The sequence below is a fragment of the Phyllostomus discolor genome, chromosome 2 (genome assembly GCF_004126475.2).
Source record: "Phyllostomus discolor isolate MPI-MPIP mPhyDis1 chromosome 2, mPhyDis1.pri.v3, whole genome shotgun sequence".
In the NCBI taxonomy this organism is placed as follows: domain Eukaryota; kingdom Metazoa; phylum Chordata; class Mammalia; order Chiroptera; family Phyllostomidae; genus Phyllostomus; species Phyllostomus discolor.
The window spans coordinates 131965168-131985258 of NC_040904.2; the positions used below are offsets into that span (position 1 = coordinate 131965168).

At 35.8% G+C, this 20091-nt stretch overlaps 1 protein-coding gene across 5 annotated transcripts in view; it reads left to right on the forward strand.

Moving 5' to 3' along the window:
• The window catches only part of ATP2B1 (ATPase plasma membrane Ca2+ transporting 1), a 127189-nt gene that overhangs the window by 57185 nt on the left and 49913 nt on the right, over window positions 1-20091 (forward strand). For all 5 annotated transcript variants that reach the window (XM_036018589.1, XM_028531596.2, XM_036018587.1 and 2 more), the window contains exons 2-5: window positions 3322-3744; window positions 16262-16459; window positions 19434-19688; window positions 19778-19903. In XM_036018589.1, coding sequence (XP_035874482.1) covers window positions 3537-3744; window positions 16262-16459; window positions 19434-19688; window positions 19778-19903 — 787 coding nt within the window. In that variant the 5' untranslated portion in view covers window positions 3322-3536. The remainder of the gene's footprint in view (window positions 1-3321; window positions 3745-16261; window positions 16460-19433; window positions 19689-19777; window positions 19904-20091) is intronic.

Here is a 20091-nt window from a genome sequence, read left to right on the forward strand (position 1 = left end):
GCCCCTAATAACTCAGGTCAGAATTCAAGAGTCCTGCAGACCTCTGGCTCCCAAGGGAAGGCCAAGAAGTGAAGAGGTTATATATGTTTAGTTGCTCTCAGAAAATATGTCAGGCATCTATCTCATTTAACCTCAATGGTAATTAGTGGGGTTGAGGCCAGAAGATGTTGAGGAAAATTTCTTTGTGGAAATCAGAGGAATGATGACACATGTGCCCCCAACACAGAGATTTGTGAATTGTAATTGTTTTATCTCTAAATAAGTAAATAATAGTTTAGTGTAGGATTGGTATGACGTTCCTTTGCCAACTAATTTTGAGTATGAAAAGTTAGGGAGGTTTCAAGTAACCAACCACCTTCTCCAGTTTCTGAAATTGGGTTATTATAATAATTGATGTGTGAGTAGGAGGAAACCCATTTTGCCTGGGAGATGAGTAAAATTGGTAATAATTGGACAAGGATAAGGGTTTATGAAATGAGAGGAAGCAGACAATGAAAAAATGGTTTTACAGCATCTATAACTATCATGTGATTGCAAATTAAACCCAAGGCAGGCAGAATTTTTCTCTGCCAGCCATCCTCAACCAGCTGGTATGAATTCGGAGTTCTTCTTAAAATTATTATTGTTATTCTGTTACAGTGTTCCCAATTTTTCCCACTTGGCCCTCCTCTACCCAGCCCACATCCCACTCCCACAGCCAGTCCCCACACTAGTATCTATGTCCGTGGGTCATTCAGACATGTTCTTTGACTAGTCCCTTTCCCTTCTTTCCCCGTTTTTCCCTTCCTCTCCCTCTCTGGCTGCTGTCAGTCTGTTCCATGTTTTCATGCCTCTGGTTCTATTTTGCTTGTTAGTTTATTTTGTTAATTAGACTGCTCTTATATATGAGATCTTATGGTATTTGTCTTTCATCGACTGGCTTATTTCACTTAGCATATTATTCTCCAGTTCCATCCATGCTGTCACAAAATGTAGGAAAGAATTCTTTCTGCTGCATAGTATTCCCTTGTGTAAATGTACCACAATTTTTTTGATCCACTCATTTACTGATGGGCACTTAGGCTGTTTCCAGCACTTGGCTATTGTAAATAGCGCTATGAACATAAGGTGCATAAGTTCTTTTAAATTGGCGTTTCAGGATTCTTAGGGTATATTCCCAGCAGTGGAATCACTGGGTCAAAAGGCAGTTCCATTTCTAATTTTTTAGATAATTCCATACTGTTTTCCACAGTGGCTGCACCAGTCTGCATTCCCACCAGCAGTGCACTGGGATTCCCTTTTCTCCACATCCTGGCCAGCACTTGTTTGTTCACTTATTAACAGTAGCCATTCTGACAGGTGTGAAGTGATATCTCATTATGGTTTTAAATGAATTCGAAGTTTTCAGCCCAGTCTTCAGCCCAGTGGTTCACACTGTGTGCTTCCTGGACCAATAGTATCTATATCACATGGGACTTTGTTAGAGAAGCAGATCATGGAGCCTGCTCCAATCCTACTGAAAATAAAATTCTGGAGGTGGGAACTAACGATCTGTATTTTACCAAGCTCTGGAGGTGATTTTGATGGATATTGAACTATGAGGTACCATGAGTTGCAAATATCCCCATCACAACAGCTGAAGATTAATTGCACTTGGCAGTAATCTTTTCTAGTTCCTCGTCATGAAACACTTATTAAACAGGGAGTATGAGGTTAAATAGGTTAAAATAGAGTTTAGCTTTGAATGCCCAACAGACATGAGCAATAGGACTGTAATTTCATTCTATGAGATTAGTGGCATGGTGCCTAACTAAACTAAATGTAATAGCAAAATGCAAAGGGAATTGGATATAGACGTTAGAATGAGAGAGAACCTAGTGGAGAGGTGATTATAATTTGTGTGGGGTAGAGAAGAGGCTTTTCAAAGAAAAGATTAGTCCAACCCAGTAACTGACTGAAGCTGGGGTGGAGAGAATCAAAGATGATTTAAAATCTCAACCCCAGGGAATTAGGATAATGGTGATTAAGGAAGGGAGATCTCTAATTTGGGAATATGGTAAATCCATTGTTGGCATGTTAACTTTGAAGTGATTTTTTAAAAACATAGCTAGAGAAAGAAGAGTTGAGAGCTCATCATTAAGTAGTATATAGTAAGAGGAAAACTTGAAAGCATTTTGAAGAAAGTTGAAGTAATGCATCCATTCTTTCGTCAAATGCTTTATTGAATGTCTGCCATGTGCCTGTCACAGTTCTAGGTTCTCAGGATATAGTAATAGACAAACCCTGCCTTCAGAACTAAGACTGTAGATGGAAGAAGACTAACACTCCCCCCCACAAAAAAAAAATCAGTAATGAACAAGGTAATTTCAGATAATACAGAGGACCAGCAAAAAAGAAGAAGAAAAGAAAAAAAAGGAGTAACATTCAGTAAAGAGTGACTAGGGAATTAAGAATTTCTTCAGATACCTGGTTGAGGGAAGACCAGAGGTAATGACATGTGACAAAAATCATGGTGGATGATAATTTTAGGAAACCAAATTATGGTGATGTCACAGAGTACTGAGGAGAATTGAATAAAAACATATTAGAGGGTTTGTTGTGCTTCTTGCCTTTTCAGAGGCTATTCTATATGAAATGTTTGAAAAGAGGTCTGAGAGAAACATGGGTTTGGAGACATCCCAGCTCATCCACTTCAGGCATTCGTTAGCTGTGCAGAAGATTTTCATTTTCTTTAAGGCTTACTCTTCTTAAAAGAGTAATGCATAGCCCTGGCCAGGTGGCTAACATGGTTGGAGTGTCATCCTGTATACCAGAGCAGTTTGCAGGTTCAGTTCCCAGTCAGGGCACATACCTGTGTTGTGGATTTGATTCTGGGTGTGTACAAGAGGCACCAACTGATGTTTCTCTTTTTCTTTCTCTCAAGTCAAATAAACCATAGTCAATAAACCATAGCATTGGGTGAGGATTAAATAATAATAATAATAAAAAGAGTAATGAGTAATAACACCTGGTGGAATTAAATTTGTGCTAATTAAATTAGAAAATGAAATTAAAGCAACTAGCATAGTGTTTGGAACATAAATAATTAATGATAACTGATAATAATAATACTGAATGAACCATAAAATTCAGTCATGTGAAATGCAGGTTTATTTAGTCATGTGATATACAATTTTATTTAGAGGTTACAATTTGATCTATCATGCATAGCATTGTAAAGGAATGAGATTACCATTATTTTTATGATTGAATGATGTGCTTTAATTAGCTTACCTGATGACATTTGTTTATATGCATAGTACTCTAAGGTGGATTTTAGTAACTTATATTTTCTTCTTACAGATGTGTACATCTCATGATTGATGTGAAGAAACTAGTCATGGGCCAAAGGACAAGATACTTCTCTTGGGAATGCTGATGCTGCTTTACAAAGTCATACGATGAGTGTTTGGTTTAAGAAAGATTTTCATATTTAAAAGATTTTCATCTTGGAAATATATCAAGTGAAAATTAGAATCTTTTGGGAAACATTTTCCTCCTAAAAAATTATACTTGTAATGGGCGACATGGCAAACAACTCCGTTTCATATAGTGGAGTGAAAAACTCTTTGAAGGAGGTTAATCATGATGGAGACTTTGGAATTACGCTCGCAGAACTGCGGGCTCTCATGGAGCTCAGGTCTACAGATGCATTACGAAAAATACAGGAAAGCTATGGAGACGTCTATGGAATTTGCACCAGGTTGAAAACATCTCCCAATGAAGGTGAGTTTTACTACATTTGATTTTAGTGTTTTGTGTGGAGAGTACTGTGTACTCGCTTACAGTGATCATGCTTATGTTGTCTTGACTGTTTGTATGATTATGCCATAATTGTAGTGACATTAAAGGTGAGTTAACTATTAGACTGGCTCAGTTAAAGTAACTTTAGATCAAGAAATAATGTTGCAAATTATGTTATTTTGGTTGATGGGAAGAAGTATTTTGTACTGTTGTACATATTATTGCTGCTTGTTTAAGACAGCAAGATTGTCTTTCCCTTTGAGTTCAAAGTATGGAACTAGGCTCGATGGCTCTCCAAGCATTCAGTGGAAATAAACCCTGCTCACTGTTCGTCATTTGCCAGGTGACTTAAAACAGTTGTCATTGCCAGTAGCTGGCTGAGTGGTTTTTAACCTAAATTTTAATAATTAGTTCCTATGGTCGGTCCTAAAGCAAATGGAGATTTAGATGGCAGTTTTTGACCTGACAGTCCTTTCCTTTGATTAAAAATAGTTTTCAGTCTTAGAATTCTGTTTAGCCTCCCTGTGTTCACAGAAGCCTTTGGTTTCATTCTTGGTCTGTAGTAAGTTTCTTTTTGAGAATCGAGAAAGGAAAATTCATTATAACTTCATTGCATTATGGTCTTTGAAATGGTTTGAGAAGGGTGGTCTTTTTTACAGTGATCATGTCAAATATAAAATTAATGTTAGGTGGTTTCAAATTGCAAAGGAGGGGTAAGAGTACACAAGGATGGATATTGGTGACGACAGTTTATTTTAGTGAGGATGGATAGTTTAGTAATGCTGAAACTATTAGTATATATTGGAAAGCGGTTCTAGAGAAATTATGCAGAAGTGTTTTTCTTAACTTTTTTTTTTCTGAAACATCTTATGCCATGCTATTATTGCTTGTAGGAGAAAAAAGTTTAAATAATGGCAAAAATTTGTTTCTAAAATTATTAAAGAATTTTAAATTACATTAAATTTATTTTTAAAATCTGTTTTTTAAATGTAGCATCTTAAGGTAGCTAAGATCCCTGTTAATGTAAGTTCAGGGTATCAGGAACAGACCCATGGCTATTAACAGACAATAATTTGACAAAATTTGGAGTTCATTATGCAGACCCACTTTGAAATGTTGGCTAACTTTAGATCGCCTTAAATTTATATTTGCATATTAAAACCCTGTTCTCATTCTTTAACTTAACCATATGTACTTATTGTATTTAAAACCTGATTGTTGGATGTCTCATGATCACCAAATTGATAGGAGACATTAACATTAAAAAGCCCTCAATACAAGAACATATGGTTTGTTCATAAAAAGGAGACTGAACTTCAGTTTCAAATATGTACATAACTGCACTTTCCCCAAACATAGCTTTGTAATTTCTGCTATTAACTAAAAGCCTATCTTCTAATAACTAACTGCTCCTCCATGATGTGTTGTTATTATTTTTAGACATAACTTTCATTAGTTTGTACTGGAGCTTTTTTGTGCTGTTATTTTGGGCAGTACTCCTTACATCGATTTTGATTTAATAGTGAAGTTTATTAAGTTAAATGAAAATTTTACCTCCTAGTATATTTTTTAAATCGGGGGAGGGGATGGTTTCTATACACCTTCGACAACATGATAGAAGCTCTGATTAATCTCTAGAAATTGTCACTTAACTCTCAAAATTTTGTGATTGTTGCTGCTTATGCTACTAAATAAATGTGTGCAAATACTTTCTCTTTTGTTCTGAGAAAATTCTTGTTCATCTTCCTAGTAGTGTGAATTTAATTTTCTGTTAGCATTTGTTCAAACGCTTGTTTTCACTGTTTATATATAGTTTGTCACTTTGAATTACTTTTGTAGATAATTTGATAAGATCCATTTTAAGCATTTTGTTTGTATTTACAGTTTAAGAATAAAAAAGCAGCTGGACAAAAGTATTACTCCCAAAGAAATAGTTTTAGTTTAATTTAGAAATATTTCACTCAGAAAGCTAATGAGCATTTTATTATTGATCAACTAGGCAAATGATAATATATGGATTGTCATCAGGGATAATCTGCTGGGAGTTTATCTCCCCTCCCCATCCCCCCACACAAAAGGATCTAGATACCAAGTACTTTTTTGTTAGTATAATCTGCTTATAATCAGGGAAAGTAAAATTAAAATGATTTTCCAGGGTACATGAATTTTAATTAGGTAAAACTGAAGTTCATATTTTCCTTTATTTCTTTTATTAATTCATTTCTTGATATATTCTTTCACTAGATCTAGGTTGTTAATTGTCATATATTTTATAAACCCCCTAAAAAGATTTAGGGTTGGCTGTTTTAATTGTAAGATAATTAGAATGTATAATTAAATTACATCCCAATTTCAGGGATGTTAATAAAGTGTAAGAATGTGTGCATTCTGAATTGCTGGGATATTATATTCAACAGGTATCTGTTACGTAGCAGGTACTTTTTCTAGGCTTTGAGCATGCATTCATTAATAACAAAAATTCCTGTCTTAGTTTTGCATGGGGAAGACAAATTCACAAGACAGCTAACTGAAATGTGTAATGTGTTGGTGATATGTACTTTAGAGAAAAATGAATAGAGAAGGAAAATCAGAAATAATTAGGGTTGTCAGTAAGAGATTGCTGTGATGTCTGGAGGAACAACTTAGGACGTTTCTTAACAGCAACAACAAAAAATGATAGATAACACATAACACTGATAGATAACACATAACACTTTTTGGTGGTTAGCACTTAACAAGTATTAATGATTTTCTCCTCACAGTAATCTTATCCTATTTTACAAAGAACCCACAACACAAGAAGGTTATGTGACTTTACCTAAAGTCTCACACTTCTTAAGCCCAGAGCAGGGATTCATACCTTGGTATTCTGGTTACAGAGAACATAAGTATATTGTACTTTCTGTTATAAAAGTTCAGCTCATAAACCTTTCAGAAGAGTTAAGAATATTAAGAAAGAGTTACCTATGTTCTCTCAACAGTATTTCCTGATGGCAGGAGTTACATGATGGAAAAAAGAATTGGTTTTAAGGTTCCGTTTATCAATCATTTTTTAAGATACATACGCCTTTTTCAGGAAGTTGTCCAATATTTGTGTGCTTCCTCATTTGGCCTACTGATGCATTGCTTGTTTTCTAATCAAATAGTCCTTTAACTTGACTTGAAGCCCATTATATGTGTCCTGATCAATATGAAGTGTTTTGAGCCAGATGTGATTTTCAGATTTAAAACTTCCAAGTGATTCTGATTAACCATCTTTACTTTTAAAAGAATTAGGACTATAAATTTCAGAATTGACTGGAATTGAGACTTATAAGTCCATATTTTTAGCTTTTTCTTTTAGAGCAAACACCTACGAGGGCGGACCCCCCCAAAAACGAAAATTATTTTTTGGAGGGCAAGCCCCTTGTAGTATATAAGGTTTCCCCTACTAAGTGAGTGTTCTAGGAACCCATCTGTATTAGTATACTAGCTGGCCTTGTTAATGAGAGGCTGCATTCAGCTTCAGTAAATTTTTTTGAAGACTCTTTCAGCATGTTTGCTCATTTCGTGATGGGTGATTTATAAGTGCACCTGCCCATACCATACTGAGTTGTCAGCAGTTTTTGACCCAAAATGGTAGGACCCCCATGCCCCACCCTTCCTACATACCCATTCTCATCCCAAGTGACTTTTTTCATCTAAGGAATCAAAAAAAAAAATCCTGTAAGGGAAATGTTTTGCTAATGTGGAAGAAATAAAACAACAAAAAAAAAATGGCAGAAGCAGTAAAAGGCATCAAAATCAACAAGTTCAAAAATTGTTTTGAGCAGTGGAAAAAATGTTTCAATAGGTATACTTCATTAAATGGAGAGTACTTTGAAGGGGACTGAAGTTTAAACATTGTAACAATAAATACACTATTTTTTATAAATAAATTTTAGGGTTTTGGGGGGTCCTTCCTTGTATCTAGTCCTCAGAAACCAAGAATATACTTTTATTTCAAGTGTTATCTGCTTGTAACATCATAATTGCCTGAAATTACCATTACAGTTTTTTCTTTTGTATCTTTATTGTTTTCCTACATTAATTTCTTATTTCTATTCTGAATCATTTTTCTTGATCTTTTTATTTTTACACTAGCTTTTGATGTCTTTTCCATTTTAATGTATTCCTATGTTATCCATAATATGTTTTGTATTGAAAGATAGACTCTCTAATGATAAGATTTCCAGAAGGCAGATCTCTAGTCCTGGTATCATTTTCATCATTCAGTTGTACTGCATTAAATAAAGGGTAGAAATGAAGGCATAAAAATTAAGGACAGGTACTGAGTGGTATTCTGTATGAGGCATTGGCTTCCTGGACTTGTAAAGGGTAAGAAAGCAAATGAGACACTAAGTTTTTTAAATGGTGGTTGCTCAAATTAGGTAGAAGAGAAAAAAATAAAAGGAAACAGTGGTAGAAAGAAACAAAAGGTATGTGGTGGGACTCAGAGTAGAGTCAACAGCGATTGTACACTAGTAATGGTGTGTTTGACCACGTCTTCATGGTATAATAAATAAAACCAATGTTCACACATGAAAATCTATTTTAACTCTCTCAGAAAATTAGCACTTTTCCCAGAGTAAGTCATTATTAACTTACTACTGCAAGAACGCACGGATGCCCTGGTGTATGTGTGGGGTTGTACAGGTTGGCACAGCCCTTTGAGGCATTCAGCAAGGATTTGCTAGGCTCGGGTGTGTCAGTCATGTATGCTTCACAGAGCTACTAACAAGGGTTTTATATTAATGATTATGCATGACCTTGTCCTAGAAATTCATTTCTGCTGTGATAGAAATAAAGAATTATACATTTAATACCTGCTTAGGTCACTAGATTTCATTGCGTATGAATTTCTTGAAGATGGTTGTAACACTAAGTATTCCTCTAACTTTGCCACATACGTATTATTTTATAAAGTTGTATTTGATAGATCCTGAAGCAGCATAGTTTTAGATTTTTTTAAGTTCACTTTTCTGAGTATAATGGACCTATTTCTTTCGCACAATATTCTGTTCCCAGCTTTCATAACATATACTCTTAGAGTTGGTTTTCTTTCTACCTGGCCAAGTCCCATCAGCTCCTATGCTTTTCTTTAGCTTTTGTCAAGCTTCAGGTTCTGTTCATCTATACACACTTCTCTTCATCTGCACATGCTCACCGGGTGATACCATCCACTCCTAGCACACATTATCTAGATGCTGGTAATCCCCACATCTATAGCTTCTGTCTCAGTATTTATCCCAAGCTTTGGCTGAAAGCCTGATTCTTTTTTAGACATCTTTATTTTCTCAAACTTTCCTTTTTGAAAGCATATTTTTCTTTTTCCCCTTCCCAATGAACTGTTACCTACCTTGTGAGGTGACCCCTTAACCAGGAATCTTTCACCCACTTCTGTTCACTTTGTCAACAAGACTTGAAAATTCTAACTCCTAACTTTGTCTTAAGTCAAGGGTATCTGCTTCTTTACTTCCCATTACCTGGTTTGAGGCCACTGTGTTCTGTTGTGGTAATTCAGGTAACATCATACTAACTGGTATCTTTTCTGTATCCCTTCATGCTGCCTGTCACTTTCCTGCTTAAAGCTAACAGTGGCTTCACATTGCCCTCAGAGTGACTTCTCAGTTAGGTTAACAAATCTCTGTGGGATCTGGCTCCTGCTGACCTCTCTAACCTTACTTTCTTTCCAACTCTGTTACTCAGTGTTTGGGCATAGCAAAATTTTCAATTCACTTAAATACTCTTATGTCAAGATCACGCTTGTTTCTGGGCCTCTCACATAATATACTAGTCTCTTCATCTAAAACATTTTACCTCATCCTTCCTATGACTGTTTATCTTTTATCATTCTTAAGATCTCACGTTAGATATCTTAGAATTTCCTTGTCCTCCCCAATCCTCTATAATTGGGACTCCAGCTCCCCCTGTGTACTCCCATCACACCCTCACCACTTCCATCCTAATACTTAACACACTGGGTTGCGATTAACTTACCACTTATCAGTCTGTCCCCCAAACTATGAGCTCTTTGAGGGCAAATGTCAGAAAGGCATCCTGTCTGACTCATTTTCCTGTGTATGCTTAGTGCCTATCATAGTGCTGGCTCACAGTAAGTAGGCATTTAGGAATGAATGTATAAGTTTGACTTTAGACCAGTGACTCTGAAATTTGGTGGGGTAGGGGGAGTCTCCTGGTGTTTTGAAATAGGGAATATGATGAGAGCAATTGTCTGTTTCCCAAGAAGAATACACATAAAAAGAAATTTTACATGCTTTCTATGTCTGTATGTTTTCCTGTGGCCCTCACCTAAAGAAGTCAGGGTGGCTGCTGCCACCACCACTGTCACAGCACACGCAGACACGTGCACATGCATACACACAAATAGGACATAATTTCAAATACAGAATTTGATAAGACTATGATGTGTGCTGTGTATTAGCCAATTTCCTAAATTGAGACAATTTTATTAGTCCACAGAAAATGTATTAGCTACATTTTCTTGTAAAACATTGATATAATTTGCATTTGATTCCATAATATGTCCTTTTCAAATATATAACAGTACTCTCAAGCCATTATGTATTTATAGAATAAATACAGACTTTTTTTTAACTTCCCACAGTGGTGAATTTAGAGCCCAAAAGTATATAATTCTGAGGCTGCTTGTGATGGTTTCCTTGTGAAGCTACTTGGGCTATAAGGAGATCAATGCAGTGCCTGCCCTTGGCCTCATTGCCACTAGCACTACAATCAACTGAGCCAACAGGACTAGGCAGAAGATTTCTAGTTACATTTATTCATAAGTTGTCCTTAATGATATTTATATCATGTCTACTATATTTTTATAACTCAGACCATAGTCTCATTACTGGTTCCACCAACATAGCTATATCTCTCCCCTAAGAACTTTGCTTTCTCTCTCCTCATAGTGGAAGCCTCTTCCTGTATCTATAATAGACTAATACCCATGCCCTGGATCCTGTTTTCTCTTGCTTCTTTAAAGGCTTTACTCTAGCATTAGTTTGTGTTTCCTGTATCATCAATGTCTCTACTTAATCATTTCCCTGGGCAAACAACTTGCCTTAATATGTATCATTCATATTTAAAAAGCAAAATGGGTGTATTTACCCATTTTAATTCACCTTTCCTGCTTTATTTCCCTGTTGCATCATACTCCTGGAAAAAGTTATTGATACTCATTGTTTCCACCTACCCATTCCCATTGTCTGTTCAGTTCTTTCTTATCAGACTTTCTTTACATACCACTGAGCTTAGAAGACTTCTTATCAATGTCACTGGCCTCCATCTAGTGAAAACCAGTTGACATAGTCAGCCACATTATCTACTACTTTAAAAAAACTCTTGTTTTCTATACTTTCTTAGTATTGCACAAACCTGTTTATGCATCATTACACCCTTCCCTAAACTTCTGTTTCTTCTTTGTTGCTTTTTGCTTTTCTTTCCCTGTCAAATGTTGGATTGTTCCAAGGCTCTTGCCTCAGTCCTGCTCTGTTCTTATCTACTTAGTAGCTTTCCTGAACTCTTATTGGGCCCATGGCTCCAGAGTCATCTGCATATTGATGACCCTGGCTCACATCTCTCCCTGAGTTTGGAATATGGATAGCTAGCTATCTACTAGACAGCTCTGCTTATTTGTTTAATGGGTATCTCATGTGTAAACTTGTAGGAGAAACCCATTAACTTCTGCCTCCCTTTTTCCACCCAATTCTGCAATTCCCAAAGCCTGCTCTTCCTTAGTAAATGTCTCTACCATTTATCCACATAAGTGCGTGGACCAACAAAATCTAGATTACATTCTTTATTCATCTCTTTCTTTCATTTACACCCTCTCCTTCAGCAAGTTTTGTTTGATCTCTTTGCAAGATAGCTGGCAGACCAAGTCACTCGCCTCTACATCTAAAACCCAGACGCAAGCCACCATTATTTCTTACTTTGTACTTCAGCAGCCTCCCAAATGGTCTTTTTTCTCTACTCTTGCCCTCTTCGAACAACTATTTACCTCAGGTAAATGAGATTCTTGGGGTTCTGGCCAAGATGGAAGTGTAGAGACCCTTCACTTCCTTGTACAACCAAAAGGAAAACAACAACCAATCTGAAATCAATAAAAAACCAAAAGTGCCAGAAAACCAAACTGCTTGGAACTCCAACCAAGAAATTAAAAAAAAATCAACCAGAACAACCAGACTGGTAAGGTGGCGGACCAGCTGGCAGACTCAGAAAAACCGTGGCGATGCATGGCATTGTGGGTGGAGCTGGCTGCCCAGCTCTGCAGGCTGTGCTGGAGGGGCTGACTTAAGGGGACTCAGGTGGCTGTGGGCTATGGCTGGGGTTGCCATGGTAGGAAAAGCTCCCAGTTTCACAAGAGAGTCGAAGAGTCTGTTGAAAAGTGTGCTTGAGAAGAGCTGTCGAGCCATGCTGTTCCCTTTCTGGCCCCTCCCACGCAGGCAGTGCAGCAAAGGGGGTTGCCCTGCCTGGGCGAATACCTACAGGCCCCACCCCCTTACAACCTGTCAGCTGTGCCGAGACAAAGAAATACAGCCCAAATGAAAGAACAGAGTAGAGCCCCAGAAAAAGAGCTAAGCGAGAAGGTGATTGCCAACCTATCTGATGGAGAATTTAAAGCTCTGGTAATCAAAATGCTCACAGATCTGATTGAGCTTGGTCAAAAAATGAAAAAACAAATGAAGGATACCCAGAGTGAAATAAAGCAGAATGTTCAGGGAACCAAAAGTGACAGGAAGGAAACTAGGACTCAAAGCAATGATTTGGAACAAAAGGAAAAAAGAGATATCCATCCAGATCAAAATGAAGAAACAAAAATTTAAAAAAGTGAAGAGACTCTTACAAACCTCTGAGACAACCTGAAATGTTCCAATATCCAAATTGTAGGGATGCCAGAAGGAGAAGAGCAACAGCAAGAAATTGAAAACTTATTTGAACAAATAATGAAGGAAAACTTCCCCAGTCTGGTGAAGGAAACAGACTTCTAGGAAGCCCAGAGAGTCCCAAGGAGGTTGGACCCAAAGAGGAACACACCAAGGCACATCATCATTAAGTTACCCAAGATTAAAGACAAGGAGAGAATCTTAAAAGCAGCAAGAGAAAAGGAAAGAGTTACCTTACAGAGGAATTCCCATTAGACTATCAGCTGATTTCTCAAACAAACTCTTGCAGGCAAAAAGGGGCTGAAAAGAAGTATCTGAAGTCATGAAAGGCAAGGACCTACATCCAAGATTACTCTATCCAGCAAAGCTTTCATTTAGAATGAAAGGGCAGAGAAAGTGCTTCCCAGATAAGGTCAAGTTAAAGGAGTTCATCATCACCAAGCCATTATTATATGAAATGTTAAAGGGGCTTATCTAAGAAAAAGAAGATAAAAAATATGAACAGTAAAATGACAACAAACTCACAACTATCAACAAATGAACCTAAAAGAAATGAAAAACAGCGGAAACAAAAACTAAGCATACGAACAGAATCAGAGAAATGGACATCACATGGAGGGATTTCGGAGGGGAGGGGGGAGGGAGAAATAGAGGGGGGAAGGTACAGGGAAGAAGCAGCATGGTTAGTAGGCATAAGCTAGACAGGGAGAGATTAAAAATGGTATGAGAAACAGAGGACTCAAAGAATGTATATGTACAACTCTTGGACGTTGACTAAGAGGGCACAATGCTGGAGGGTTGGAGGGCCAAGGCAGAGGGGGGATAGAGGGGGAAAATTAGGAAAACTGTAATAGCATAATCAATAAAAAATACTTTAAAAAAAGAAAAAATAAGTTACTATAAAGAGTCGATCCGGAGAGGGACTTCCAGGAAAAAAAAAGATTATTGTAATTTCCATTATACTTAGAATAAATGCCAGTCCTCTCCATATTATTTTAATTGTCTTTCTCTCCATCTAATATAATATATGATATACTATAGTATGATATAATATATTGTAATCTTGCTGAATGTAGGGCTTGAGTTGTTCGTACTGACTCTTCAGCATGTGGAACAGTCCTTGGAAGTAGCAAATATTCAATAAGTATCTGTTGGGAAGCAGATGATTGTTACAGAACACTTAACTTCATTATATTTATGTTATGTAAGCTTATTATTTTATATTAATAGAAATTAATTGCTCCCAAATGGAGTTGAAACCTATAGTGTTCATTTTGTAACTTGTCTTCCCATTTTCTTTACTCAGTAACTATTACCTTGTCATTTATGATTTACATACTGCTTACCTTTTCCTTTGTTCCTTCCAAACAATCTTATTAGTTATATCAATGAATATTAATGTTCCCCCTTAACCCTCAAAGAGTTTAAGTGACTTACACAAGATTTCAGTAGGTGAACTGGAACTTGGTCTTCTAATTCCTCAACCAGACAACTTTATTGGTATAGTGACCTAGGCATGTGCTTATTTATATGTGTGGTGGTATTACGGAAGAATTACAATAACCTGTAGGACCCCCTGATTTTTTTCATTCCCAGATTTTTTCCATGATACAAGTATAAGCTATCTTTAGCTCTGTTGCTGTTCTTTTCAGCATTAACATAAAATATTGGCCCCTGTTATAACCAATATGAGTTTTGATTAATTACTTTTCTATTTACAGTGGTGATTACCTGGTGTTGTATGTGTAATTAATGGTGGGTTCTATTAAGTGTGAACTAAACTGATAGAACATTATAATATCTTCAAACAAATTTTTAGAAAACATTGAAGACTGATGGGAGGAGAAATAGCAGTCTTTTATTTTTGCTAGGAAGGGTATTAAAATATAAGGCAAACTTACCTACTATCTAATAATCATCCTTTCATAAAAGAAAGGACATTTAATTTGAAAAGCAGCAAGAACATCATTTCAGAATAGCATCTCAAAGTATAGTTCTTTAAAACAAGTAACTTGTAGAAAACCTCACTGCATTGATTTTCCTGTTCTCCTATTAAATCAGGGACCATTATTAACTGTTTGTAGTAGCCAAGTGTGATTGAGCAGCATTGCTTTGGTCTGAAGAAACAGTGTGGATTCTGAATTATAATTTGCACGTTTCTTCTCTGGAAGTGCCTTTCCCCCAATAACAATTGCTACAATCTTTCACTGCCTTTCTTTCCATTGGCTCTTAAAGCCTAGAGCTCTGTGGAAGCTTTCAGTTGATGACTTTTGTCATCAGAAATGTGTTATCTTTTTGAACTGCCCAGTATGGACCAACTTTGCTAGAGCTGCTAGTGAAAACATGCTCAGAATATTTTTGGTACCTTTAACAAAATAAATAAATACTTTAAAATTTACCAATTTGTTTCTCATTTTATATTCTAACAGTGTACTTTCTTTGTTCTCCCCTACCCTCTGCCTCCCTCTGCATTGAGATAATAGCTAAAACACTTACAGCCCGGAGCCTTCCAGTAATCTGTTTTCCTGTCTTCCTCCTTTGATGTGCTCTTAGAATGAGCTCTTGCAAAAAAAGAAAAGGCATTGAAGTTAATTGGATTCATTATAAATACAAGTTTGTGATGATAAATTAAAAATCATATCACCCTGGTATCTCTGCCCCCCTCATGCCCCACAGTAATGTACATGTATACCTGCTTTGCATTATCCAATTTGGATATATCTAGATTTGACGGGATCAACGGGTTAAATTAAAGGAGGATTTGTTGAATAGGGTAAAGGAGGCAAAATTGATGGTCATCCAACTTTCTCTTTGCCTCTTCCCACATAGCTTTCTAATTCCACACTCTAGGCATAACATTATTTCCCTAATAGGAACAATAGTTGCAGTCAGTCAATATTTCTTAAATTGAAAATAAATCCTAAAAGTAAAACTTGAAATAAAGGTCATTCTAAGTTTTCTGGGTCTTTTTCCTTTCGTTTTTTTTTTTCTTTCTTTTTTTTTTTTTGTCACTTGCAAATTTTTTATCAATCCAAACATAACAGGACATGTTGGTAAGAGAAGTGTTAGAGCTTGTGATTAGATAAACTTTACATTGTTCTTCATTACATACAAGTGAAATCAAAGGTATTCATTAAGTTAACCTAGATGCAGTAAGTAAAGCAAAATAAATATCTTCATAAAGCTCCCCATTTTTTGGAGGGGAAACATCATAGTAAAGGTCATGGAAATGTTTAATTCCAGTATAAAAATGATCAAAGTGTCATATCAGCTCTGGTCTCAAGCAGTCTACAAGGTAGAATAAGATAGTATAGTAAAAAAGTAAGCAGTTTAGAAAAGTGAAAATTCTTAATCTAATTTTGAGTTATCTACTTAAAATGTTATTTTAAAGCATGCACATGTTTGTAGTGATTTAAGTTCCGAACATGACTAATGCACAAAAATAAATTGTTTTGATAGGGTCTTATGAATTGGAATCTAAAGTGTAAAGAATGAATATGTTTTTAATAAAATAGGTATTTTCATTTGTTACTAAAACCATTTACTGAAATTTTTTTTCTTTTTATTAGGTTTAAGTGGAAACCCTGCAGATATAGAAAGAAGAGAAACAGTGTTTGGAAAGAATTTTATACCTCCTAAAAAGCCAAAAACCTTTCTTCAGTTAGTATGGGAAGCATTACAAGATGTCACTTTAATTATATTAGAAATTGCAGCCATAGTATCATTGGGCCTTTCTTTTTATCAGCCTCCAGAAGGGGATAATGCACGTAAGTAAATTGGGGAGGAAAAAAGACAGACATTTATGTGTTTTGCTTAATTCAGCTCATTAGCTTACCTAATAACAGCTCATTAGCTTACCTAATAACAGCAGACCAGCATTTATTGACTCTGCTATGTACTAGACACCCCAATAGTGCCTTCAATAGCCCTTTTAAATGTATTATCTCACATAGTTTTCAAAGTAACCCTATGATATATGTAGTATCACCTCCATTTTACAGGGAGACACAGAAGTTAAATAACCTGCCCATACTTGTATACATGTCTGGCAAGGAACTGAGCCATAAGTATGATGTGGTCTGTGCTATCATTATTTTTAGGTTTTTAAAACACTATTGTGAAATATTTTTTCATCTTTTGGAAAATCATTATGAAAATCATATTCTCCTGTTATTTTGAAGTTCTTAAAAATGTGTTGTTATATACATGATTTGGTAATTTCCTTGCTATTCTAGAAATGTTTATACTACATAAGTATTCTGACCAGTGGAAAATACATTATAGAATCATAAATCTGCTTTAACTTACTTTAACTGCTTTTTGACATTTTGCATTGAAACAGGTTTTTTTTTTTCGCCTTGTTCACTACACCACCTCCCAAGGTGGTGCAGTCAAAAAGGTGTCCAGGCATTGCCCAGCATCCCAAAGGGTCAAAACTGCCTGTGTTTAAGAATAACTAATGTAGCTAAGAAAGGATTTAGGCAATGTTCTTGTCGATATTAACCCAAATTACATTTAAAATGTTTTTAGTTTAAAAGCTTTTCTTTATTTTTATTAAATAATACAAGAAAATAGTATATATTTTGTTATAAGAGTATTAGAGGGGAATAACATTTCATAGCAATTGCTCATTGAAAATCCTGCTTCTAAGAGATTACTACTATACCAATTTGATATATATGCTACCATATTTTGAAAGTGTTTTTGTAAAAATGTGTCTGTGTGTGCTCATATATATGTACATGAGTGGGGATAGGTGTGAAGATGTGTAAAAGTGCCTTTTTTATCTGAAAAGGGTCATACCATGTTTAGCAACATATTGCTAAAATCATTAGTTTTTAGTATACCCAGCTGTAATTATAGAATACTGGGAATTGGTATTCTAGAATTCAGTGAGTTAGCAGATTATTAAAAACTTTTTACTTTTAACCTTTTCCTTCATCATTACTATAAGAAAACTAAAGGAAAATATTTTCAGCAGGAGTAGATTTTGTTACTAATAAGGTTGGAACAAATTTTATGGAATTGGAATTCGTAGGATGTAGCGACAGGCCCATTCTCAAATTGCTTAAGGACACACTGATATTCTATCCAACTGAGAAAATAATCTGGAATTGTCAATGTCATGAGGGCCTTTTAAGACACTCAAAATCCACCTGCTCCTGCATTCATTGTTGTTGTATTAGCACATATAATTCAGTCTTTGGAAAATTTTATTACACATTCATGAAATAAAAGGCAAATTTTTTATGAATGTTTATATCATTCTTTCTATTTCATCCCCAATTGATCTTACTCTAGCCTCTGTCTTCTGTCCTTCATAACTCTCCCAGATTAATCTTTATTTAGCAGCCTTGCACCTCAATTCTCTCTTCAGTTCATGCCCACTATTCTGTAATACACATTAATTATTTCTAGTGTCATTCATTTACTTATTCTTTTCTTCTGAATCATCCTTTTCTTGCTTTGCCTGTCCTAAGTGAACCATTGACTTTCAGAGATTTCAGCTCAACCCTCAACCAGAAAGAACTTTATGTAGGAATGCAGAAGAACATATGCCTTCATATGAATTTATAAATAATCAAAGTAAGCTTTTAAGAAACAACATGTACCTTTACTACCTCTATATCCTTTCTATTTTGTTCTGTTTCATTTTTCAAAATGCTGGTCATGACCCACTGAATTGATTTTAGACTCACAGATAAATTACATTCCAAAGTCCAAAAAGCACTGTTCCATTATTTCTTCATTGTTGATTAAATCTAGAGTCTTGAGTGTTTGCTTTTTTTTACCCTCCTTAATGTTTTTTCAAATTTTTTTCTGCCATAGAGCCTCTGTACTGACTTCATTCTGTCCCTGGAATGCTATTATTAGAGCTATATGGTTAGTTACTGTTTATCATTCAGCTCCTAGCTCCTAGCCCAAATGTCATAGACACTTTAGAGGGGCCTTCTCTGTTCACCCAGCTATTCTTAGCCTTCTTTCTTTTGTAAGCATTCCATCATGCTTTATATTCTTCATGGCATTTATGATACCTGATTTCATTATTTGTGTTTTATTGTCTAAACTCTTTATACTTCATCTGCACCTACCAATCTGAAGATAGGTTCTTTGAGGAGAGGGAGCTTACATGTCTTATTAACTACTGTATCCCTAGCTCCCGAACTGGTGTCTGATATGTAGAGTAGGTGCTCAAATAGTTGAATTAATGAGTAACACTTAAGTTTACATAACTTTTCATGTTATGAAAGCTAACATTTAATCATGTTCCAGTAAAATTAATATAGTAAGCATTATTCATGGAAAGCACATGATACTTTTCATGGGTGTCTTGCTTACCATATGTAGTTATTAATAGCATTAACCATTGGTTGAGTGTGAAAGGATGTCTCAGGTACTGCTCTACTTACTTTACAAATGCCTTCTCGTTGAATCCTCATAACAGCGCTCTAGGGTAGGTGGTGGTATCTGTCATAAACCAGTAATTTGTCTTTGGATCAGGATTTAATTTTCTGCAGTCCTAGAGTGTCTCCCTTTCCTGAGGTTGAGAATCTTCAGAGTCAGGGAACTTGAAATTGACATAGTAAGCATTTTTTTTATTATGGGGTGCTTTGAGTTCAGTGAGGTGTTTAGAGCGATAAGTGAAATTAACTAGGTATATAAAGATGATATACTTACTACATATCTATTGCCATCAATTCAGAATCCTTTTTAATGAGCATTTTCTTTCTTTCCAAATAGTTTGTGGAGAAGTTTCTGTTGGAGAAGAAGAAGGTGAAGGTGAAACTGGTTGGATTGAAGGAGCTGCAATCCTCTTGTCAGTAGTATGTGTGGTATTAGTGACAGCTTTCAATGACTGGAGTAAGGAAAAACAGTTTAGAGGTTTGCAGAGTCGAATTGAACAAGAACAGAAGTTCACTGTTATCAGGGGTGGTCAGGTCATTCAGATACCTGTAGCTGACATCACTGTGGGAGATATTGCTCAAGTGAAATATGGTAAGTAAAAAAGAGAAGAGACCTGACACTAGATGTAAAATTATTGTAATCTTGTTCACAATTTAGCACATTATTGTTTTTTGTTTTAGGCGATCTTCTTCCCGCTGATGGCATACTTATTCAAGGCAATGATCTTAAAATTGATGAAAGCTCATTGACTGGTGAATCTGATCATGTTAAGAAGTCTTTAGATAAGGATCCCTTACTTCTATCAGGTATGAATTTCTTTCATGACTTTTTTTTTGCTCTCACAACTGTATACCATTGTCAGCAAACATAGTTTCCCTGAGAGCTAATAATGTGAGGAGGATTCTGGATTTTATGCTGGCTTAATCTTTATAACCCTTAGTGATTTTTTTGGTAAGCTGTCAAATAGAAGTCTTTGAATCCAGAGCTATAGTTT